The 25,956-nt window shown below is 39.7% G+C and overlaps 2 protein-coding genes across 2 annotated transcripts in view; one reads left to right on the forward strand and one right to left on the reverse strand.

Annotated features, from left to right (window-relative positions):
- Window positions 1-55: 55 nt before the first annotated feature.
- Window positions 56-1,965, reverse strand: chrm1a (cholinergic receptor, muscarinic 1a). The gene is made up of 2 exons (XM_030765543.1): window positions 1,237-1,965; window positions 56-811 (listed from the first exon to the last, which is right to left on the reverse strand). Exons 1-2 carry the CDS (start codon window positions 1,963-1,965, stop codon window positions 56-58), a joined length of 1,485 nt encoding a protein of 494 aa, XP_030621403.1.
- Window positions 1,966-3,990: 2,025 nt separating this feature from the next.
- Window positions 3,991-25,956, forward strand: part of LOC115805061 (complexin-1-like) — a 66,894-nt gene continuing 44,928 nt past the window's right edge. Inside the window, exons 1-2 of the mRNA XM_030765544.1 lie at window positions 3,991-4,060; window positions 4,538-4,642. Of these exons, the coding sequence (XP_030621404.1) occupies window positions 3,991-4,060; window positions 4,538-4,642 (175 nt within the window). The remainder of the gene's footprint in view (window positions 4,061-4,537; window positions 4,643-25,956) is intronic.

The following is a 25,956-nucleotide window of genomic DNA, read 5'->3' on the forward strand; positions in this document are numbered from 1 at the left end:
CTTCCCAAAAAAATTATTCTGTATCACTCACACAGTATTCATCAGAGTTTTTTTTTTACCAGCCGCCCCCTGGTTGGGCCCACCTTCTCCTCTTCATCTCTTCCCTCCATCTGCAAAGCAGCAGAGCTTTGAAGGTGTCTCGGAAGTGTGTGTTGCAGAGTGCATAACAGACTGGGTTGGCTGTGCTGTTGACATAACAGAGCCAGTAGCCCAGCTGCCAGAGTCTCTCTGGAACGCAGTTCTCACAAAACGTAGACACGAGCACCATGATGTTGTACGGGGTCCAGGTAATGATGAACGCCAGGAGGATGGCGCAGAGGGTCCGCGCCGCTTTCTTCTCCCTGATCAGGGTCGAGGTCTTAGCCTTACGGCTTTTTGACGCGGCCGCCGCGACGATAGACGCGCGCTGGGCGCCCGCGGCCGAACGGGAACCAGAGGCGCTAAAAGTTGGGTCGAGGAAAAGCTGACTGTCTGTTTGACACATCCCTAAGGAAGGGCAAGCCTCTTCCTGAGAGTCGTTTGCACAGTTCTGACTGGAGCTGATTCGAACCAGTGGAATGTGAGGAAACTTGTCGTTTTCATCCCGACTGTCCTCTCTGTTATAGCTGCCGGTCTGTGAGGTGGTCTTGGTGTCACCCTGCCTTCTGTTCCACCATGCTGTAGCACAGCGAGCTAAGACAGGGCAGAGTTTGCCCCTTCTGTCTCTGCTCTGGTATCGTTTTGGCTTGGGCTCAGCATTGATCTGGATCTGTGCCTCTCCAAAACTGCTGGTATTGCTGCTACCTGAGTGTGACTGCTGACGACTGGAGTTCTAAAAATAAATAAATAAGTAAATCAAAAATTAAACAAGACAGAAATGTGCAGACAACGGAACTTCAACCTGAAAGACCAATAACCAAAAACGCTTTTGCCGTAAAACTACAGTGCATGTTATTTATGCGCGAGTAATCACCCCCCTCCACCCAGTGGCCTGCAGTTTATCGAGACATTTCCCTCTGTTCCTATAAAAAGACACTTGATTCAACTAATACAGCTAATGTCTCCAGGAAGCCTCTGAGTATTAGATGTTAGATTACAGTGAGTTTGGTTGGGTAGTTTGTGGCCCTTTAGGAGGAATGCCTGGTCCGGTGATTATGATAGAGGATTATTTTTTTAGAATGTAATTTCTTGTAGTAATTTGTAATTTGAAATTATAGGTCAAATGGCATATCTTGAATGCCAGTCAATCAAAGTCACCTGTGATGTTGTGCTGGTGTTTCGACCTTCTGATCCTATTAATCCAGCCAGCTGCTGCGACCGTTTCTCTGTCTTGCGGTAGATCCTCCAGTACAGGACCATCATAACAGTGACGGGGAGATAAAAAGCAGCAATGGCTGTCCCAAATGTGATCACGGGCTCGGACAGAAACTGAATAAAGCACTGGCCTTCCGGAACTGTCCTCTCCCCAACGATGTACTGCCAGAACAAGATGGCTGGGGCCCAGAGTATTAGTGACACGACCCAGGCCAAAGTAATCATCACAGCTGCTCGCCTGGGTGTCCTGGTGGCCCGATAGGTTAGGGGCCTGGTGACCGACAGGTAACGATCAAAGCTAATAGCCAGTAAATTCATGACAGAGGCGTTGCTTGCTACATAGTCCACAGCCAACCAGACGTCACAAGCCAAATTGCCCAATATCCAGCGTCCAATGAGGATATAGGTTGTGTAGAGGTTCATCGATACTGTGCCCAAGATGAGATCAGCTATGGCCAAACTCAGCAGGAAGTAATTGCTGACGGTTCGAAGCTGAGGATTTATCCGGAAGGAGATGATGACCAGGATGTTGCCTATGATGGTGAGAAGGGACAGTGGGACGGTGATTAGGGTTATCATGGCCCCCTCCCAGGTCACGGGGTCGAGGGCGGGTTCTGCTGTTCCATTGCAGTAGTTTGACAGATTTAGGGAAGCAGTTGAGATGTTCAGCATGGTGCTCTGATGAGGGAAATAAAGAAAGAACTTTAGAAATTTAGAGACAAGATTTTCATTAGCTCTCTCTTACAGATAGTCTCTTTGTATTGGATTTATGCCAACTTGTCTGCAAGCACAACCTGCGTGGGCATGTACAAAGAAATCTCTGTTTAGATATAACCCAAGGTTATGAAGAACACACTAAAACATGAACAAAACAGAGAAAGAAGGCTCAAGTGATCAGATAACTGAAATAATATTTTATTTGCCAAAATAAATGTATACAGTCTAACATCTAATGCTGCAAACTGAATTCTAAAGTTCCTTGTCTGAACCTAGTCTTATCAAAGTACTACTTTATTTTGTGATAAAATTCTCTGAACGACGTCAGGGCACTTGTCATGAGAGAAAGGTGGTATTGTTCACTTTGTATAAATTTGATATTTTGCACTTCAGCGAATTTCAGTAAATCTGACTTTTGTTTATTTTTCAATTAATGATAGTGAAGTACTTCAGGACATACTATCAAAAAGTAAACGCTTCCTGTCAAAGAATGCAACTTGTACATTTCAGACTTAGTGTCGGCCAATAGTGTCGATAAATGGTGTAAAACAAATCAGACTATGTACGTTAAAACATGGTCTATTTAACAAAAGAACACTTAAATACTGCACTGTAAGCTTAAAGAGTTTTTCCTCATGTAACCTCATGTTTTTTTTAGGTCAACCTGTACTGCTGATGAACCGTCAAAGTCAACATCCTGACACTTCAGCCATTCCTAAACATTCTGTGTTTATTTCTGCTGTTGCTACGGCAAGCGTGAGACGCGTGACAGAGCTCTAGAGCAGTGGAAGCTGTCCATAAGTGTATTTACCTAACTCTGAATATTTTTCATCCTGCTTTGTGACAGGTTATTGAATAAGCATGCACACAACTGTGGTCAACTTCAATTTACTAAAGGAATTTGATAAATTGCAGAAGTCAAAAAACTACTGGGCTTGAAAGGGCTGGATGTTGGAAACTGATCTTTCAAATGTCCATCACAACGTTTTGCTAATGTACATTGCAACACAGTAAGGTTCTGTGATCTTAAGTACTCGACAAATAACAATTGTGTTTTTAACCGGATGCAGATCCTTCTTCGAGAATAACTGACTAAACCTTTGGGCCAAACAAGACATTAATCAACGTTAAAGGACACCTATTCCACACTTCCGTGCAACTGCCGAGAAATACCTACTGACTAAAGTAGTCACTGGATCACTGGGGCCTATGTTATCAATTTACTGTTTACAGCTACACGGCATTATCAGTTAAGCTATGAAACAAGAGGTTCGTGTTCCTCGATGTCCTTTAAAAAGGTTACTCACATCTGTCTGAAATACCATTTAAAATCATGCTCTTCACAACTTTACAGAACTTTACAGGAACATGTCATAAAAGAAATTATTTGATTGTGTTTAAGCTGTTTTTGTATTGGTGACACTCTGCCAGTATCTCAAAATCTTAAAAGTCAATTCTTAAAACCATAAAACCAGAGTTTAAATCTGTGACTTGAAGTATGACCTGAAATGTGAGTAGCACCAATCCTTACAATCCTTATCATTTTGACTCAGCATCAATATACGATTGAAGTGCAAGCTATTGATCTTTTTTCTTTTTTTTTTAAGTTTTCCAAAGGATGATTTGTGTTACTCTGGTAACTGGCATTTTAAAGCACATTTATGCACAGCTGAGGTGCTCTTAAGCAAGACACCTAACCCCCAACTGCTCCCCGGGCACTACACTTCAGCTGTCCACTGCTCCGTGTGTGTGTGTGTGTGTGTGTGTGTGTGTGTGTGTATGTTTGCGTGTTCATCATCACTACCTTGGAAGGGTCAAATGCAGAGGTTAAATTTCCCCATTGTGTGGACAATAAAGTAAAAACTTGAACTTAACTCCAATGCGAGGTCTATTGCAGCTTTGTTATACTTATAATTTATTTGAGCATTGAATATACATACTACTAAAATAACAGTTTCTCAGATGAATGAAGCTTAGAAAATGTGGTTGATGAAACCAACCTCTCAGGAACACAGAGATATTCTACACAAGCTCTCTCCAGCCGCAGCAGGTGCTAAGTGGGCATGAAATGACTGCTGCAGCTTGACACTACTGCACTCACATGCAACAGTGATAGCATCCATAGCATCCACTATCTAATACAAATATCTCTGCTTAAACAGTGGCCCCTTGTAAGACCTTATAAGAATCATTACAAGCTGCTAGCCAGTGGGTGGGTCCAGTTCATGTAACGTTGATGAGCACTTGGACATGACGTTTTCTACTGTGCCTTCGGCATGGACCTCACAAATGTCAAACAAAGAAAAGCGAAAAGCTCAAGTGATTGATTGCTGAAGACTGGTTTAAAGTGCAGTTTTAACGACTTTGTTACAAAAAGAGTGTTTGGCTAGAGTGAGATATATGTCCCTCCACTGAGTCTGCAGGATAAGGCCAGCAATATCCAAAGGTCTTCAGCTCTCTCTAAAGTGCGTGTGGTGAGCAAAAACACTTTTTTTTAAAGTAAGGGTATCCGAAATCCAAACTCCAGGTGAGCTGTCTATTGATGACACAGCCACACCAACAAGCGAGTGGTCCCTAAATGCCATGGAAATTGTGGCTAAGTTTACCTTCAGGGTGAAAGGACCCTGTAGCGGTACTTACAAGATACCACAAAACACAGAGAACAGAGCTGAAGCCCCCAGGAAAACATTTATCATGAACATAAAGATGGTATTAATATACCCTGTTACTGTGTGAGAGCAGGTCCTGGCTCCAAGATAGTTGCCAAGGGCATCTGATTTGCCAATTCAGAACCAGCTTAGTTCCAGCAAAATAACTTTTCGCTTTTTACAGGTGGACTTTTTTTTTGTGAGTGTGTGACTGGTCCAAGAGTATAGACTGGGCACAGAGGCAAAGGTGGGTGAGCACTTCCATCCGAAATCATGGAGAACAACAGATTATCGTGTGATGATACGTGACACAGAAAGGAACTGACTTTTAAGGAGTCAAACCACGCCAGTGCTACAAATAGCAGTCTGCACCTTCAGGGTTTGAGTGTAGGAGCTACGTATTCTAGAGAATGAGAGGTCCCAGAAAATGGCGGAAGGGAAGGGAACTCCAAATGACAGCGGAGTAAACAGAAAAAGATGTCAGTACCTTGTGTGTGCGGTGATGTGGAAGCGAGTGTCTTTACGCTACACCGTGTTGAACCGATCATTTTGTGACGAGCATGTTGATCCAGTATGGGGAGTATCCCATCGTCCTGCTTTGGCACCTGGATCTGCTGGGGTGGGAACTGCACCTTCCTTTAGAAGAGCTTCTACTGTCTGTATTTGCCTGCAGCATACAAAACCATTCAATGTTTAAAAAAAATGTGATTTTAAGTGGTTTACATATCTACATTTACAAAGTTAAGGGGAAAAAAAAGCAGCTCTGAGACACAGAGTTGCCTTTGGAAACGACTGCTCATGACTTTGGAACTTGGTGTATCAGTGCGCCAGTAACACTGTCAAACGACATTGATTAATTCATATGTCTGACAACCTAGTTTTGCATCTTACCACCATGCAACAAGAAAAGAACATGCTACGCTGACAGTGATGTTAAAAATAATGTGTAGCCTAATTAACTTATGTCACAATCTCTGAGCTTCAATTCGATACAGAAATGAGAATGATTTTTCATACTGAGTGTTCAGCATAGCTGTGGAATGTACTGTCCTTGGCACTGCATACAATCTGACTGCACGGTGTTTCACTGTGGCCTCAACACTGGGTTAACTTTATAATCCAATCGATAATCCTTTATCTGTATAGCACTGTATGTGGCCTGTGAGGTTATATTCAATTTTTGAGGGTGCCTATAATCACAGTAATCATTAGTTTGACTGAGACTAAAAATAGGTTACTTGAGTTTAAGCCATAGTTCAGTGGAACACTGAAAGTTAAACAGTGTTTAATAAACACATGAGTCACGCTCTCTATTATTCACCCTTACGAGGTCAAAACCGTCACCAAATGTGAACACCATACCTCAGCCACACTACAAACCAGTCCTAAATTTTTTTTTCATTTATAGCACACAGAGTCTTATACCGGCAAACAGGGACATGCTTAATTAGTAAGAAGTGCAAAACAGACTGGCACAGCACATGTTCACAACAAATTAAACAATGTAGATCAGTTTTGCTTTTCTTGTTTTCTTCTTCTTTTATTAAGCAGCAAAATGATACCGTTAATATGTGAAACATGTTGTATAATCAGCTGTGTGGTCTATGAAAATTTGGCTTTCTTTCGAAAACTCTGAAAATCAAGTAAGCTTACATGAGTCAGAAAACAGCCCAAGAGCAAAGATCTTGTGTGCGCATAACCTTGTTCAAAGAGTGTTCTACAGAAAATTATTGAGGCATACTGACCGAGTGTTGCAGCAATTTTCTTCAGTCAAGGGAAGCATCGTCTTCAAATGTCTTTGATGGCAGAGAGGTCCCAGTGTTCTAACTCATGGGGTTGTGGAGTGTACTGTAGTCACTGAGTTTGACACTGCCTACAATATCTGATGCAAGAAATGTCAACAAACCTCTTCATGGAGAAAGTTCCCTCGAAGTAATTTCTGGCAGAAAAACGAACTTGAGAGTTTGACCAAAAAGTTTATTTGGAAGGTCGCACACTTCATAAGGCACACTTTATAATAGGCTGCGTCCCCGGTGTGTATGTTCTTTAGTCAATGAACAAGGTGCATGTTCGAATTTGCTTGGTCAAACAATACGTCACATTTCTTGATAAACTTCTTTTTCTTAAGTGTGGTAGCCAGTAGCAACTCACCTAAGGGGGCCCCATATGCAAACGTCAGGTGAACTTTCTCTGGACTGTAACCCATTGGATAAGTGAAGTTGTGTATTAGTACTGACACTTGAATCGTTGGACTCAGGCACTATGATGTAGCATCTAGAGTAATTTACTTCTGAAATAACAACATATCAAAACACTGTGATTCTAACTGTGTTCCTTGTTCCATTGTGAGACATATCCGCTCAACGCAACCACTTTTTTTTGGTTATGTTTTGTTTGGACTCTTTAATGGATAGGAAGGTGTGCAGAGATCAAACCAGGGGTTCAGACCTAGAGGAACCATCTGGTTGCCAAGTGCCAGTTTCCATTCTCTGGCTTGTTTATTTCTTTAACCCTGTTAAATTAATGTGCTTGAATAAGTGCTGCACTTGTCTCCAGCACTTCATGCATTTATCTAATTGACAATTATTCTTAACCTAATATTATGATAATCCTAATATCAGTTCACATATCTTTTAACGCTCGATCAACTTAATATCACTTAACTTGAGGAAATGCCACTCAAACTATTATTTCTTCATTATAGGTTGTTTTTTTTTTTTTTGCTGTCGCTGTTTGTCGTTACAACTACTTTTAAGGAACTTTTAAACTGAAGAACAGTTTCAAAGCTGCAAGCTGCAAAGATAGAAGGAAAAAAAAATTATTTTCAGGAATGTAAAAATTAACATTTCATGGGAGCAACCCCATATCTGTCATTTTTGGTTTGTCACTGTTAATGACAGCAGAGCCAATTGAAATCAACATGCTGAGCTGAAGTCTTGAGTAATTCCACAGTTCATCCTTATACTATTCTTGTGAACTGCATCTTCAGGTCACTTAACAGTAAAAATACTGTGCGGTATATTAGGACCAGACTAGAACTACAGAGGATACATATGTCTCTCTGACACTGTCATAATGTCAGCAAAACGTTGACATCCTTTCTCTTTGGAACCTCAATAAAATGTTATATCCAAGGCTTCAGACTACTCCTTGAACCCATTGATCAAAGCAAGGCAAAAGACACCTGTCAAAGAACTTCCTATAGCCTCATCTAAGGGATCTATTGAACTGAAGTTAAGCAAGGTAAAAAAAAAAAATCCTCTTGCAAACAATAACTGTTGGACACTGTGTATATCGTAATTTTAACATCACGGTTCTGAGGGTTTCATTTTCATTTGTTTGATTTTAATTACATTTTCATTGTGTCAAATATCACAGCATTCAGCTTGGGAACCTGCTGCTATTCTGTCTGTTTCAAAATGAAACACAAATTAGTTTGAAGAGAACCCCTTGGAGAACTGAAGCACCTGACTGTCCTCCACTCCAGCCAACATTTGGGGTCTAATTATTATAAACACTTGAGAGATCCACTGTGATTGCACAATTTGTATTCTAGCTTTTGTCTATTACTGCATGGTTAATGCCCTCTTTCCCAATTCCCTGGGATCCCCAGAAACTGAGTTGTTGATATGATTAGCTACACTTGTCTGATCTATTCAGCAGGGGGAGCTGGAGGTAAAGGCTGTAGATAAAGACACATCTCATTCCAGTGTGCCCTGCAACTGAAGGTCTTTCAAGGTTAAAACATTCACTGCTACATCAGTCTCAAATGCTGGTCCTTTATGTCGTCATAAAAGCATTAAAGTGCCAATACCATCAACACAAATGGCTTGCTGGAAAACACTGCTGATTGAATATTTCTTTTTTTGCTGAAATCAACAACACAGCAACAATACTGTGTAATCTGTTTTTTTTTTTTCACAGAGCAAATTGAACTAAGTAAATATATGCTGTCTGTAATAAATGCAGCATGGAAAATGGCATTTTGATGTTCAGCAAACACCACACATTTCAGTACTCTGTGGAATTAGTCTCCATAATGATCTGTATATTTTATGGTTTACGTAATATACATATTAACAGCATTGCTTTCCTTTCATATGGTCAAACTGGAAAAAATAAAATAAATAAATAAAAATAAATAAGTGCAGGGGCATGCTTAATTAGTCAAATCCTCAAAGCTGATATATGTAGCAAATCTGGTGATCAGAGAATCTTTACTTTAATGCTGCTTTCACTGTCTGGGCACAGAATGGGTGGGAGTAGACCCTTTTACATTATTAGCAGGTACATTATCCCTGTTTGCAGAGAAAAGTGCATTCACTGCTAAAACCTTTGCAGACTCTCTTTATATCATGAAGTTGCCAAAAGATCCTGTATTTAAACTTCATATCACAGTTACGATCACGTTTTTGACGAGCTTTAAGTATTCCTCTCAGTGTCATTCAGTTCAGTAGTGCATATGTTCAGTGTGAGCCAGTCTTCCCACGGGTTAAACCCTCAAGCTGTTTGTCACTGTCTGTGCATAAAAAAAAAAGCTTAAAGCGCTGACACAAGCAAATGTTTGAATGGTGACTGCCCCCTCCGCCCCGCCTGCAACAGCTGATTGATCTGCTGTGTCATATGTCCTGTTCATTTGCAAAATACTACTCAGGCTAATGTTAGCAAAGACATTTCGTTGCTCAAAACATTTTTTTGGACTTCCCCTTAAGTTTGAACGATGGTAAACCACAATTAATAGCCTAAAAAAAAATAAACACACACACACACACACACACACACATTTAGCTAAAACTCGTTTGCTCTTGGCTAATTCAATGAGGTTTAGTTCAAATTAGTTCAAATCCAGGTATTCTCTGATTTCCTCTTTTACAATGGTTTTGGTCTTGATCCATACATGTTCAGCAAAACCTCTTTAGAGAAATGAATCTAAAATAATTCTTTTTCTCTAACACAGCTGAGGCAGTGTGTTGAGGTTTGGGAAAGCAGACAGACATAGGCCTCTTTCACAGGGCTATAATTTCTCTGCGTATCTTCAGTTTTCATTATGCTTTCTGGAAGCTGGCATCTTCCACTCATTTCCAAGGCTGTTATCGATCGTTTGCAGCACGTGTATTGCAAAGCAGAGTGGAGATAATAACTAAATCCATCTTCCTCCAGTTTCGGTTGAAAAGGACACCTCCCACTAATGGTGCACTAATGCAAAACAGGATTCAGTGAAGAAAGGAGGCATGTCTCAGGATGTACAAGAAAGTGGAGAGTGCTCTTCAGAAAAGCACACGGGTTACCTTTTAAGCCAATAGAGACACACACTCTGGACATCTAGATGTGATACATTATAACTTATTATATTACTGTGAAGTAAACACAGAGAGAGAGAGAGGAGGAGATTTAATTGCCCTCCAGTCAAGAGGAATAAACCTCATATGGACAGGAGGGTATGTGAACACACAGAAAACTTTGAAGGAGGGTGCACGGAAGTCCCACTGGTGGTTTCAGTGGCTGGGTGTGTTTTGGGGGGGGGGGGCAAATGTTAATGTCAATGCAAACCTGTGGCCTGTAGGAGCTGCACGCAACTGCTGTGACCAGCCTGTTGATCACATGAAACCACCAGGGGGCACTGGTTTATAAATGGAATATTTTCTAAATTCAACTAATCAAGGGAATGGCTGACTTCAAGACCATTTGAAATGGTTTCTTGAGATTTTCTTGTTCCTCCTGAGAATGATGAATACTTGGGACCAATAATAGATACTTAGCGGTGTAAAAAAAAAAAAAAAAAAAAGCGAAAATGTTTCATGTCGATTCAGACCGGCAGTGTCCTGTAATTGCAGCCAACGGAGTGTTGTGTCAAAGCATTCAGGGTTCATTAAGGCTGTTCAGAATGTGAACAGTAAAACTCTTGCCAACTGCTCAAGCTGAGCAGATTGGCCCGCGGTTGTAACTGTGGTGGCTAGACTTGCATGAATTTTTTTTTTTTCTCTAATTTTTGAGCTTGTCCAAAAGTGCCTCTGTGTTCCAGGAGATCTGGATGATCTCGGACAGGAGGGCTGTGGAAATGTCAGTATTCTTGTGACATGCCTGCCAATGCACTTTTCCACATATTCATTCTTTTAAGGATTGAGTCTGACATTTATCGCCATGGGAATGTGTCTAGCTGTCTGGAATGACTGAAAATACAGTAAAAGCCAGCACGAAAAGGTCACATCCCAGCAATAAGAACCTTAGCCGTTTCACCTTTACAAGGAGACGTCTCAATTTTTCAAAATGAACAATGAACACATTAACTATTTGAGCTGTTGATTTATTTCTGCTGTGAGATTTAATAAAGATTTGATTTCCCTTAAATCTTTTCTGGAAAATCTTAAAGGCAGGAATATCTGAATTAATTTAGATTCAACAATGAATAATGCATTGAATCATTCATGAGATGGATATAAGCAATGGTAATACTTAACCATATTTTCATTAGTGCATTTTCTTACTCTAATATCCAACCGAGAAGAGTAAATTACTTGCTGTGCAATATTACAGCATGTCAACATCAGGTTCTATGTAATTCCTTGAGTAATTATAATAATCACATACTGTCTGACTGTTTCATAACTTATGAAAAGTTTTGCACATGTTCATACGACTTTCACCATATATGCCTGAAACACAGCAATTTTTTTCAAACCAGAGTAGAGTAGGTTCAAATGTGAAGAGGACATAACATTTCCATATTTAGAGTGGGAGTGAACCTTGTGCTGCCGTGTTTTCTTTAGGGAAAAGTAATAGAAAGTGCTGAGGGACTCATACTTTTGACCTAGTACAAACCAAGATGTTTATTCTGTTATTCTGCAGGTAAAGTCATTGCTATGCTTGCAGGAACTTAGTGTCATCCACATAAATCATAAATGTTGCTTTAATTACATCAGTAAACACACTTTCGGTTGTTAATATTCACGAGCGAAATCAGTCTCTGAAAAATTAACGCTTCATGTGATCATATTAGTTCTCTTTTTGACACTGAAGTAAGGGAATTGTACAAAGAAACAACCTGGTCTCAGTTTTACACTAACACGCTTCTAATAAACCAATATGATTTCCTTTCCCTGCATATATGCACCTGACATGAATCAAAGGAAGGTTGACATAGCTGTAAGTTATAGACTGTAAACATCTAGAGCTTTGTCGATGCATGTTGCCATTATATCTACCTCAGTGAGTCTCAAGGCAGGAAAAAAGCCTTCCGCACTCAGGCAAAAAGGGCTTTTGTGACTCCACGTATTGTAACCAGCAGACCAAAAAAGCACACCCACTTAAACTTTTCAACAAATTGTCAAATTTCCATACTAAATGGAAACAACAATGAGAGTGCAGAATACTGGGACACTTCACGTTTTTATTTATTTATTTATTTTTAATCAGTGTAAACAGTCACTAGCAACCTTCTCATTACGTGTGTCATTGTGCTGTTTAAAGTAGCACCACTAAACTTTGAGCCTTATTCATTTGAACTGTCATGGGACCGCACTTTTTTTTTTATTTATTACTCATAGCACAAGGGTGTGGCTACTGCCTCAGTTCTATTAAATCAGACTCAGGTACCACCAGAACTTTTGGTTATGTCATGGGTTCAATGATGACCTTTTTCATTTCAGGCCCTGACGTGAAGGAGGAGCACATACACATTTGGAAGAAGATGCTTCTGTAGTCACCTACTTTTGACAATTTAAGTATTGAAAAGCCTCGCCATTCCACAGTTTTACTATTGTGATGTGCAGCAGTTTCTGTTTTAGTGTCTAGCCGAGGATGGCAAATATATGCTTTACACTTCATTAATTGAGAATTCTGAGTTTTGTCTGGCTGTGTTACGGACTGGTTGAACTGGCCTTGAGATGCTTTAATTGGCATGTTCAGAAAATCACAGGGTGTAAATAATTTGTTGCTCTGCATTTAAACCTCTGTTGATGTGAGTTCAATTGTATGCCCTTTCTCGGCTGTGTCGAGAGCATTAATTCCCGTTTCTCTGAATAGATGTTATGTGCCATGAAACATAACGCGGGCGTCCAATCACACCAACACCATTACAGTGTACAGCGGCAAATCGAAGAAAACTGTGCATAATTTCTTCATTAATTTATCCGTGGTGAAATATCATGTTATTTCCAAATGTCCTCTCTGTCTTGCTGACTGGATGTTTGACTTTGAACAGCCTAACCCTATTCATTTGTGTGTATGAGAAAAGGAAGAACCATCAGTGATTATGTACTCAGATCGTAATGGTTCCTTCAGTGTACTGTTGCCTTGGTGCTTCAGATTGCATTCCTCAAGGATCTTGAAAGTGATACTTCAGGGCCACAACCCTTTAAGGTTTAATCATTCTTAGCAGATCTCTGCTGAGAGGACTAGCAAAAAATTTCCGGTTTGTGGCAGAGCATGGGGATTACACCCCTATGCTGTAAAAGTCTTCATATTACAAATGAAATTAACCTTAAGAATAATAGTCAAGTGCCCATTGGGAAACCCAATCATGTCCCATCATATGCCGTATCACCATGTACCCAACACTGCCATATACTGTTTACTAAATACCATAAGAGGTCATCAAGGAGATGAACATGGACAGTCTCGATATCTGAGAGTGCAGATGGACCCGTTAAGGCTGCATCCAAGCCTGGTCCGTGATAATGGGAGATATGAATGCTATAAATGGTGATGGTGAAACCAGTTGCCAAGAGGCAGTGAGGCAGCAACACAATGTTCAAATATTTACTTTGCATAACATTATTATTGTGCAGTGCTCTGACCAGAATGCAACTCTCTATTTCAGCTTTATTGACATCAGGGAAGCATTTGTTGTTATGTACCATGAGAGCCTGCTGAGGATTCTCAGAGATAGTGCGATACATTATACAACTCATCCCAAAGTTTTATGAACATTTGTAGCGCAGCGTCATGCTTGAAAACACTCAATCCAAATAAATTTAGTTGTTGAGCAAGGTTACATGCTGTCTTTAGTCTTTTTCCTAATTATTTTGGTTCTGTTCAAGTGCTGAGCAGCAACAACAGACATAGATCACATTTCATTACAAAGAGCAAGGGCATTGCTATGAATTTTCAATGTCTCCGTATTTTTTATATTTATTTTAGAAACCTTTTGTTTGTTTTAATTATGAACTGTTTAGGAAATGGAGATGCAGGCCTCTCCACCACCAGGGGCTTTCTGAATGTGGTTGTGTACATAAGTAATAGGATTTCTTTTTAAAACATCATAATGTCAAGGGTGGTAAACCAACACTTACTGACCTAACCACACAGGGTCTGTGGTCAAAAACCCATTGCTCCCCCTCAAAAAACATAGCAATGACTCTATGATATGGCACTATGATATACTACATTAGAATGTTTCTCCTTTAAAGGAATATCTTTTTTCATTTAATTAGATGGTGAAGCTAAACCAATAGACAGAACTGAATGTGAAACCTCTCTGATTAATAGATTCTGTAACTATTTGATAGGACTCCAAAGAACTTTGAAATCACTTGTGGAATTACAAATTTGTTTTCAAACTACTGAAAATATTCCAAATACTTTCCAGTTGTACACTCAACCAACTATAATATTTTTAGGTTTGCTTGAATGAGTCACTGTATTTCCCACATGGCCTCCAAAGAATGACAAGCAAAATTAAAATAACACGGGAGAAATCCAGATCACATTTCAGGAGATATACGAAAGGCCATCCTGTCTAGCTCAGATTATGTTTCAGTTCACTCAGAAGGCAATAAAGTGTACACGTGAATCCAGAGATAGTTCTTCAAACATGAAAAAAGCTAGACATTCAGCATGCACAGGAGTTACCATGAACCACCTTTTGGTATGTTTCGGAGTGCAATTTAGAGTATTATTCTTGGAAGTGTAATTTTGCACATTATTCTGGTGGGTAGACAGAGATGAGTAATTACTGGTTGTGTTAGGTTAGAATAACACTCAGCCCTTTCTATGGAAGGTAGAATTAGTTCAGTGTGAAAAAACTTCAGGTTTCTTCTCACAGTGGCTAATCACACAGGCATGCCACGGGATGACGTCACAAGCTTTTGGACAGAACTGATGATAAGACAGTGAAACTCATTTGACTCTGAGACTTCAATTGATTCTCTGTGCCTGCTGATGTGCGCTCGCGAAAATATTTATTACAGTGACAGATTAACTCTGCCGATTTAAAGGTCTACAGAATTGAAATATTCTTCACCGAGGTGTCGTTTTTTTTTTTCAGATCAAACTGGAGAGTCTTATACTTTTATTCGCTTCATTCAAACATAAGCATACCTGGTCATGAAAAAAGATGTATAAATTTATTATTTTGTTCTTTTTGTAATGCAGCAATGAACTACAGACACTGAAGCACTAGAAAAAAAAATCAGACTAAAAGAGGAAGCCATCTCTCCTCAGGATCTCTTGATGAGAGGCATCTGTTCGGGCTCATGCCACACCAAAAATCCATTCTGTTTCATCCGAGGCACACCAAAATTAGAGTGCTCTTAAATGGCATGGGACTGAACATAAAACCTCATTAGCTAATCCCTGTTGCTCTGGGCCAGGGAAATGTGTGGTGAAGAAGCCTGTTTGGTTAAGATAAAAACACTCTCACTTTTCTGAGCCCTCGACCCTGTAGGCAGTCACACGTTGCTGTAGGATTCCATTGAATTTTCATTGCTGATCAACATTGTAGATGTCATATATCAACAAACAGCTCATATCAAATAGCTCAACAAACAAAAAGCTAAACTACAAAAGGATAGCAAATTTTCCATTAATAAGAGATTCAAGCAAGTAGGTATTTACTGTGTGATAGCGATGAGAATTAAAACAAGTATGAATATATACTATACATACATACATATACATACATACACACACACACACGCACACACATATGTATGTGTGTGTGTGTGTGTGTGTGTGTGTATGTATGTATATATATATATATATATATATATATATACACACACACACACACACATACACACACACACATACATATACATTTATACACACACACACACACACACACACACACACACACACTAAATGAAAGTATGTATGTAGTATATATACCATAATATATACTCAAATATAGGTGTTATCCTGTTTGACCACTGGCATTACTCAGTGGCAGAAATTGAATGCTCACATATTTTATATCAACCAGAAAGCACTTAAAATGAATTTATACCTCAAGTTGTAATTTAGACATGCAAACAATGAGTGCTCACACTCGCAATTTTCTCTCAACTGACTTTTCTTAGTTTGGTAATTACCTCCCCGGGACAGTGAAAACACAGCTAAAATGAAAACAGAATGGGAGGGCGACTTTGGTGTTGAAATTGAAAATAAAAAGTAGGATGATATGTGGGTCAACCTATCCGTCTGTTTTACCACTAACAGAGCAAAGGGACTACAGTTTAAGATAAACCATAGACTACATGTTACCCCAGTGAGACTGAACAAAATGAACCCAGATCTATCAAAGTTTTGTAATAAGTGCAAGATTAAAGAAGGGACGTGCTTTCACTGTTTACTAGAATGAGCTCACATTCACAAATTCTGGCAAGATATTCTTAAAGAACGCGATGACATAATTAGCCAAACAGTGAACATTTCTCCCTCATCGTGCATTCTTTGTATAGATAATTCCCCAAACATCCCTCCAAATCAATCAAAACTCCTGAAAATCCTCCTCTTCTGTGCTAGGAGATGCATTTTATTAAAGTGGGTGTTGGAAGAACACCCCCCCCCCCCCCCCCCCCCCCCCCTTAGCATCACACAGTGGATAAGTAGCGTGTTAGAGTTCATGCCTTTCAAAGCTCTCAGCCTTTACCTGAGAGAGGAACCTTTTTTAGTTTTATAAAGTCTGGAGTCCTTTTACAACTTACTTAGGACCTGACTGTTTGCGAACAATAACAGCAGGGCTCTGTGGTCTGGCATGGGGGACAGTAGATGCTTTATTGACAATGCATTGTGTTTGTACACCGCTGTTTTGTATTGTGATTAGCTTTTCCATCTGTCAAATCTGTCATAAACCTGTCAATGTTTAAATAATAATAATGAAGGTTTGGTAATAACAAGCTCACAACTATATATTGTTCTCCAACAGATTTGTTCTCTTACTGGCTGAAACATTCAAATATGTTAGATTTTAACATCAAATTCCCAACCAGTAAGACTGGACTGTAACATAACTGGAGCAAAACTTGACATCTTATATTGCCAGTCACAGTTTGACTGACGTGTAAAAATGCCACTTGCTGGATCTATTGATAGACAGTGACTCTAGGGCCAATTCAGACAAAGTAAGAGGGGTAAGGGATAATGATGCATTGTGTGTAAGTCGACTATTAAAAATGACCAAATGACAGGAAGGTGTGATATGGCATAAAATGAAACTGAAGGCATCGCCTCACTGCAGTGTGGGTATTTTGTGATGATCAGTTTCTTTTCTGGGCGTCATTATTCATACATCATGACTAAATTGCCTCAGTAATTAATGCACAGTTGGTTGGATGTTTAGCAATAGCTGTATACATGAAACACAACCACAGATATCACTGCAGCAAAATTAGCACCAGCCACAAAGCTTTTGTGGATATTTTGTTTAAATGCTTTTTACTCCTAATTTGGAACAGCCAATTCCTTACCATGATACAATCCCTGCACCAGCCCAGTACAGTGAGAACTAACACACACATCCTCAGATAGATGAAAACTTAGTTGCTGAGTCTTTGCACCTGGTCGTGAAAATTTCTGCTACAAGACCCACGGTTGATGTTTTTAGGTATTTTAGATCCACACAGGTCGGTGTGGTTAAAGGAGAATAAAATTTATAAGAATAAGTCTTGATTTCACAGAGTTGTTGCCAAAGATGTGACTCAAATTTTTAAGCACCTTGGTAAAAAATTCATTCTTAAGTTTTAATACTCTAAGTGCATCCAGTCAGTAAACCTAGCAGACTCTTCAGTGAACTTAATGTGAATATCAACATGACTGTAAATTACCATCAAATTTAGCTGTATGTCATTAACAAGTTGCATCATCCGATGAATCCACTTAATGACTTGCTCACAGGTAAGTGGTAGCATTCAGTGCTTTATGAACATAACTAGTTACATACCAGTCTGCTGGTTGAATATGTCACATATTTAAAAAGAACAACATTTTAAGGGAAAACAGGTAAACATTTCATCCAGCAGTAGCGTGATGTGTTTTGAGATTATGAGGATAGATGCAGGCAGTGTGTAGCATTGGTGCCACTCACTTGCTGAGCTCAACAACTTGAGGTCAACAACTTGAAGTCAGCTTGGTGTGAATCTGTCACAAGTGCATAATTGTGATTTATAACTTTGAACACTGTGATATGTGTAAGCACTCACAAACTGCACACACTGATCTCAGTGATGCTCTCAGGTTGGTACTCATCCACCTCACAAACTGTCTCTGTTTGACCCACGTTGAAAATACAAGCTCGATATTAAACATCTGTGCATGCGATTTTTGACTCGAACAAATGTCATCAGAACTAGAATGAATTACAAGTGTTGCCCCTCGTGTAGACTGAAAGGAGGTGCAGAGTAAATGTTTGCCAAGCTCGCTTCCAGATCTGTCATGAAGACGGTTTTCTCTTAAAAGGGCTACGTTCTCACTCGAAAACCATTTCGTGTACCTTTCATAAACAAGCCAAGCTCATTCAACTGAATCGTATATTGTCATCATACTAACAGTGTACTAAATTAAGAGCATTTTATCTTCATGTTATAGCAAATGGTACTGTTTGTAATTACCAAGTCAAATCAGTGGAGCCAGAGTAAAGATCTACACTTAATGTCAAACAAGACTAAACGCTGCCCCAAGGATAAGAACAGTCTTTTCAACATTACACCACAAACATTACGACTCACATACAGAGCTTAAGTAAGAGCCCAAGTATTCCAGTGCTTTGTTTCTGGTTGACAGGTAGACAGACAGAATCTATTTAAACAGTGTACTCCTCATGCAGAAACATTTCCCATGGTGAGTCATAGCCAGGAGCTAATTAGGGAGTAAAGGTCATTGAAATGGAGGCCTTCAATTACTTGCCCATCAATTGCAGCCTTCTGGCCACTGAAGACAGGGTGTTGTGCACTTAGGGATGAGGTACTAGTTGGTGGATGTATCTACTGATACATAAACACCTGTTCATACTCAGGGATACTATGCATATCACCTAAAACATCAAGTCTCAAACACACTCTGTGTGCCTTGTGGAGACTTCTGTTTTTTTTTTAAGAGAAAAAACAGTACTATAATAACAAGAAATGACAAGAAGACTGGAGAGAAGCAATCACAGAAAATCATATTCTTGATATTACTATTCTCATCTTATCTTGGTGAACAGTGAAGAGTTGAGTAATCGTCATTAATGGTTCATTTTAACTTTCTGAGTGGAAATTTGGGATGTTATTTGTCTGTGAAGTATTTTGAATAACTCTTCAATCAGATTCCAGCCTTTCTATATCCCAGTATAATAGTCATATTATCCACATTAGACATCATCCCTTTCAGAAGAGCTCAGTGCTGACTGATATAAAATTGGATTTGCTGGCTGAACCTGTGAGCCCTGATTAGTTCCAGTCAGGATGCTAATGTTAGCCATGAAATACAGCAGGTGAAATTGATAGGATGCAGACATCTTGTCCCATCTCATACTTGCAATGTAAGGTTAAGTTTGTCTTCTTTTATCTGTTTTTTTTTTTTTTTTTAAGAAATGGAATGTTAAAACCCATCTTGATCTGGGGAGAAGACTGAAAAGTAAAATGAGAATAAACCATTCTTAAAGAGACTGAAACCAATGATGTGTCTGACAATTCTGTATCAGTCTGTGAGAATGTGAAAGTCATAAACCAGCTTTAAAGGAATTTTGATCTAACCAGAGAAATTACTGCTGCTGTAACAGTTGGAGACATTTTGAGGAACTTTTTGGAATCTGGATAATCCATTAGAAAAGAGAACATTTTGAATCTTAAGGCAGGAGACTAATTTAAAGAGCTTGTACCACAAAACTTTGTAAAGAATCTTTCAGTTTTCATGATCAATTTCAGAGATATTATCTTCACCATGAATGAGCATTGTTATTCAGTTTACACACACACACACACACACACACACACTGATAAGCCATACAACATTTCTTCTGTCCTTATTAAGTTTAAGTGCCCAGCTGCTGTGAACCATAAATCTAATCCCGTTACTCCAAACTAATATTTTGTGAAGCCCACAGTCATGAAAAATGCAGGGACACATTAAAGGTGAAGGTCATGTCCGTCAGCAGTCTTCTGAGAGAACCGGCGTTCTGCAAAAAGCAAGTGATGTTGCTCTGAGGGTCCAGGATTCCCCTGCCACTCTTAATCCATTCTGTGTGGACACGCCAGTTGTCACTCCTTCACTCCCCCATGTCTGTGGCACAGCTCATATCCTGAACCAGTCTTTCATCTGAGTTGGCACTTGCAGAGAGGGAAAGACAGACAGAGAGAGAGAGAGAGAGAAAGAGAGAGAGTGAGGCATAGCGAACAGCCTCTGGCTCAGAATGATTTCCAGTTTCATGTTTCCTATACAGCTCTGGTTCTTACACTTGTCCATGAATCGATCCATCATATAAATGTGCTGCATTAGCTTCTCGGCCACATGGCCATTAAAAGAATATTGAGTAGTTAGGTTTGCAGTCACGCATGCTGCTCTAAGACACACTGTGACACACGCAATATCAGACAAACCTGCCACACTAACCAGATCACATGTCTGAAAGAAATGTAGTGCAGCAGCGTACATGCATTTAAACTCCAGTGACATATGCAGAAGTCAACACCACATGACATGGCAGAACACCAAATGACATAACACACTTAAGGACCCTTCAAAACTTCACAGCTGTTACCATATAGAGACAAATGACCGAGCCATACTGAAGTATGTAACAACTGATGTTGCGAACATGAGCATATGACATCTCATATGTCATGTGTCGGGCCTCATACTACACTTTGTCATTTCTTCGAACACACCAGGTCAGTTGGTTCACCAGCCCTTGTCAGTGCTGAGAGCGCACATTAAGAATTTACTCTGATGGTGCCAGAATTAACTTGGGGTGTAATGATAATTTAGTAGACGCGTTTGGACACTTGTTTCGGGTTCCTCTGAGGACTGAGGTGGTGACATTTTGAGATTTGACAAGGTGTAGTATGGGGCTAGATTTACGACATCTAAGATATCCACAAAAGTACACTGTGCTGCTGTACTCATTCAAAACACATCTTAAACCCCGCAAACCTTGCATTCATGACAGAAACAATTTATTTTCTACACCAGCACTTACTTAGAAGCTGTTACCAAAGAATACCTCTAAGTAGCTACTTTCTTCCTTTGAATCATTTCCTCGCCTTCAAGGAAATGTATCATGAGTAAATTTATAATTTTCAATAATCTTGGAGCTTCTCTGCCCTGACTGGAATACGTGATTGCAGCTGAGTGATCACTGTTGAATGAGCATGTTGTGCAGCTGCTATTTTTTTTCATTCATTTCCCCGTGTAGCTATACAGTGCCGGCGAAGACTCCTGAAGACATCCGCTGTTACCGTATACAGACAGGCGTGTAGATCTGCTGACTGCGGGCTGCAATACTTGTTGAGTTAACGTGACTGGGGGCACGTCTCTGTGAAGATGGATATGTTTCTGCAATTTCCCTGCTATGGCTGTGCAAACATATCAGATGCTTTACTCTGATGGAGCAGGTGGATGTGACAGAAATGCAGCGTGGATCTCCATCAGAGCTCTATCAGCGTGGTGGGGGGTAATGAACTAAAGCTTGGCTGCTCTCACACGGCTAGATCTGGCTCAGCTGCCATTAGTGCAAATGTCAACAGTGAAGCGGGAACTGAATAATTCACCATTATTTCTATATATAAACATGATGTATCCCCCCCCTCCCCCACCCGGTCAACCTTTCGAGTAAACTACATTTTCTTAGTGACCATGGTGATAACAAAAGAAATTCGAAAATATGAGATATAATGAAATTTGCTTTTAAAAACGAAAACAATGAATAAAGGTAATCCAATAGAATAAAGTTCTATGCTATTCAATTCTAAGCCCTGAAGCACACCACATTCTGTCATAATGTGTTATTCATATTTTTTCATCATAATTAAGCATGAATGCAATGTCTCATAACCGTCTCCTATTCGTTGCCTTAACTTGTCTTCCTTAGGACACAGTTTTACACTCTGAGAATATCATGATAGTTACTCTAATAGCCTTGGCTGAAAACACCAGTTCACTCAAAGATCACTTGAAACTCTCCTTCCACTCAGTATTAGGCTGTCCTGCCGCACAATATCACAAGTGGTTATTTCAACAACTTTAAAGCTACTGATGTTGCAGAAATGATGATGCAAAAATGTCTTGCCATTTTAAATGAAAAAAAAAAAAACCCTTTGGCTGAATAGGAAGAACAATACATGATTAATGCAATAGGGTTGTTAAATTGGTATGCAATTAACATGGTAATTACTTTGCCTTTATCTGTGGGAAAGAAAAAAAAAAAACAGCTTGGCAGAAGAATGACCACTGAACAAGCATTTGTTTTAAATAGGCCTTGGAAAAAGGTGGTCACAGACAGCCACACTCAGATGAGTTTGTGCTTTGTGCTTAATGAAAATTTCATTCTGTGAGTGGAGAGAAACTGAGGACATGAGGAGAGGGGGAGACTACAGTTTCAGTTGAGAAGCTCTCAAGTCAATATCTGTCCATTCAGCTGGGACTGCAGCGCACGGATTAGCGCCGCGAGACACTCACTCAGCATGCAAGACAAATCAGCCAGTCAACATCAGTCTTTAGCATCATGGCACGTGTGGCCCTGTCTCTATGGCATCGATTGTAAGACATAGGCACGCTGATGGGAAGAAGAGATAGTATGGCTCTAGTACAGTGGTGGGGGGAGGTGGGGGGGGGGGGGGGGATCTAATCATAATATAGCAGAAACCATGTCAACTGTGACTAAAGAAAATTGGTTTTGAATATTTTGCACACCCTCTGTTCTTCTCCAGACATGTAATACATCATTCAGTAACCCTCGACAAAAGAAGCGGTCGAAACGTTCGGCTGGCGTGAAAATGATTAAAAGAATGTGTCGAAAAACCGGGCTTGACATTAAAAACTTTTCGACGAGTCTCGTTTCAGACGATTCTGTGAGCTCCGTATAGGATGTTCTCAACGATTCGGGCAGGTAGTCTAGACGACAGTGTATAACACTAAGATATTTATCTCATGGTACCTTAGTTTAATAGCCGTGTGGCTGTATTGCTGGAATCGCTGCCACCCGCTGCGACTGTAAGGCTGTTTCTGTAAGCACAGATGTTGAGGTCTCTCGAGACTGCCGGCCATGTGTCAGTTTTGCTAAATGGATAGGTGGTTGGATGTGGTCTGAAAACAGAGCCATGCAAAAGGGGCAGTGTGTGTGTGTGGGGGGGGGGGGGCACACTGAACTGTAAACATAAATAAGTACCAGAGTTCAGAGTTATTTTTTTTTGCTGCATATGCTGAAAACGAGACAGATCAGCCCTTATCCATGTTTCAAGAGAAAAGATGGGACGTGGGTGGAAATATTTTTACACACTATTCAATTATTACTGAGTGTGACAGATTGGTTAGTGGGCCTACTCCCACCTGAATCGTCATGGTCCGCCACATTCAGAAGTCCTCTCACGTACCTACTGAAGTATCTCTCATTTTAGCAGTAAAAATTCCTGCTGTAAATGTTACCATACCAAACAGCGGGACACAGAGAAAGCATTGCATAATTTAAATCCCGTTTTCTGGAATGGGTTTGTGAATCTATTCAACTGTAGATTATGTGTCACATCACATTAAATCTGACGTGTGCAGTCTGTGCACTTTCGTCACTAAGAGGACACCTTGTATCTCAAAAGACACACACACACACACGTGTGAATATCTCGCAAAGCATAAATTAAATCTCTCAAGCGTTGCACCAGGACATTTTTTTTTTCTTAAGCTTATCTTCAGACACATTAAAAATACATTCGTATCTACCTACAATTCCATTTCATGTTAATAAACCTGAAAACAAGAAATTTCATGTGATTTGAATATATTACAATTGCAATTTTTTTCAAGCTGAGACAGAGGTAGAAAATGACAGTCCATTCTGATTTAAATATTCATCGCAAATGGATGAGAACAGGTACTCACCTCCTCTTTTTTTGGGGGGGGGGGGTGCAGACGTACACTAAGAGAAGGTACGATACTACTCAAGGTAGGACATATGGAAAACAGAAATGTATTGTTCTTTTGTTGAATGTAATGCATTGTAAATACAATGATTGGGTCTTGGCTGTATGACACTGTGTGTGTGTGTGTGTGTGTGTGTGTGTGTGTGTGTGTGTGTGTGTGTATGTGTGTGTGTGTGTGTGTGTGTGTGTGTACATGCATTAACCACGGGCATTAATAAATAAAAAGAGAGGAAATGCCACCTTTTCGTTCAGAGCAAACCATAGGTTCTGAAAATAAATATCTATTTGCAGAGGTTGTACAATCAACATCCTGATGCAGAATTTATCAACCAGTGCTGCAGCAGTAAACTGTATTCTGCAAGGTTTCCAGATACCTCTGCTGCATTAGGAATACATAAAACCAGATATCATAAAATGTTTTTATTTGTGGAATGTCTCATAGATCAGAAATATAATACACAATACATACTTCACCTCAACATTTACAACATTTCTACGTTTTTTCTTTGGTCTATAAGACTGATGGTGACCTTGAACTTATAATTAAGCCTATGTGAGCATTCAGTTATTTTGATTTTGTTTCCTATTCCCTGGCTTAGGAAGATGTTGTGTGTAGCATTTGCTGACAGAGATGGAGTTGTTCTTGCTTGAAGATGATGATTTTGATTGACTGTGCAATGCATCCTGATGCTTCATTTTATGGGAAATCATAATAAGATTGACTGACTGATTGATTGATTGACTGATGGATGGATACATGGATGGATGGATGGATTGATTGATTTATTGATTGACTGATTGATTGGTTGATTGGTTGGCTGATTGATTGAATACTGAAGTAAAACAACTGAAATAACTACCCGTTTGTATTGTCTGTATTGATTTAAATACCTCATCTTACTGCAATAATAATACCTCTCAGTATGCCTTAAGCTGCTGGAACTTGTAATTTCCCAGTAAAATTAAGTGTCCCAATCCGACCCTGGATAAAACACTTCAGGTGAAATAATAGTGAATTTTTATTTATTTATTTTTTTAATCATTTGTCTGCTGCTAAATAGATTTTTACAAAACCTTTCAAAGGCAGCTTGCCTCCAAAGCACTGGTGGTTAATAAATTCTGCACCAAGAGGTTGAGTGTGCAGCCTCTTTCTTTAAATGTAGATTTGACAGGTTCTTCCTGAAATGTCTGGAGAGCCTAAAATGTGTTTATTTGTTTTTCAATGACTTTTTCCTCCACCTCGGGTTGGTGCACATTCTGCATCACAATGCTAACATTGTGCAAACTGGCAGTAGGCCCATAGCTGCTAACCATTATGAAATCCACTAGAGCTCACAGCAGCAAAACTGTACCCAAAGAACACCTAACCCAAGTAAAACAAGACCAAGCCTGTTGAGGTATGATTTGAAAAATAAAAATCATTTAGGTAAGGTATGTTCAGTAACATAATTGAGAGGAACTGTTAAAAACAGTTTGGGACATACTATTTTCAGATAGTGACCAGTGCTAACCCACTGACATGCAGTATAGATAAGACAATGTATTCCTTGTTTTACATAACAGTGCATAGTTCTCTAGTTATTGTGTGGATGGTTCCGTTATTATTTTTGCTTTAACATCACATAAAAGGAACTCATGTACAAGTCCGAAACACTGTTCTTTCAGGAGAAATAAAAAAGAAAACAGTGATGCTTGGGGTTTTGGCCTTTGGCTGCCTCAAATGCACCTCCATTGTGTGAAATTCAGGAGATTGTGCCATCCGTGTCATCTCTCATTACTGTTGCTTGAGCTGTTTGATAACTCTGGGCAGGATGTCAAAAACTCAAACATGGAGAGACGGAACCCTGGCAAGCCATCAAATCCGTTGTGTCATGTGGCTTCACTTGGAAGTCACTCCTTCAAACACAAAACACAGGCTAAGTTCTTAGGCTGGGCTTACAGGCTAATTATTACTGCTTTTTGGAGGGTGT

Source organism: Chanos chanos, chromosome 2 (assembly GCF_902362185.1).
Source record: "Chanos chanos chromosome 2, fChaCha1.1, whole genome shotgun sequence".
Classification (NCBI taxonomy): domain Eukaryota; kingdom Metazoa; phylum Chordata; class Actinopteri; order Gonorynchiformes; family Chanidae; genus Chanos; species Chanos chanos.

What these genes read in the sequence shown, in the direction of transcription:
- chrm1a (XM_030765543.1), bottom strand. Translation starts at nt 1,965, where the DNA reads ATGCTGAACATCTCAACTGCTTCCCTAAATCTGTCAAACTACTGCAAT. An exon ending in ACACCAGCACAACATCACAG is followed by an intron (nt 812 to 1,236) that starts GTGACTTTGATT and finishes ATTTATTTTTAG; the next exon opens with AACTCCAGTCGTCAGCAGTC.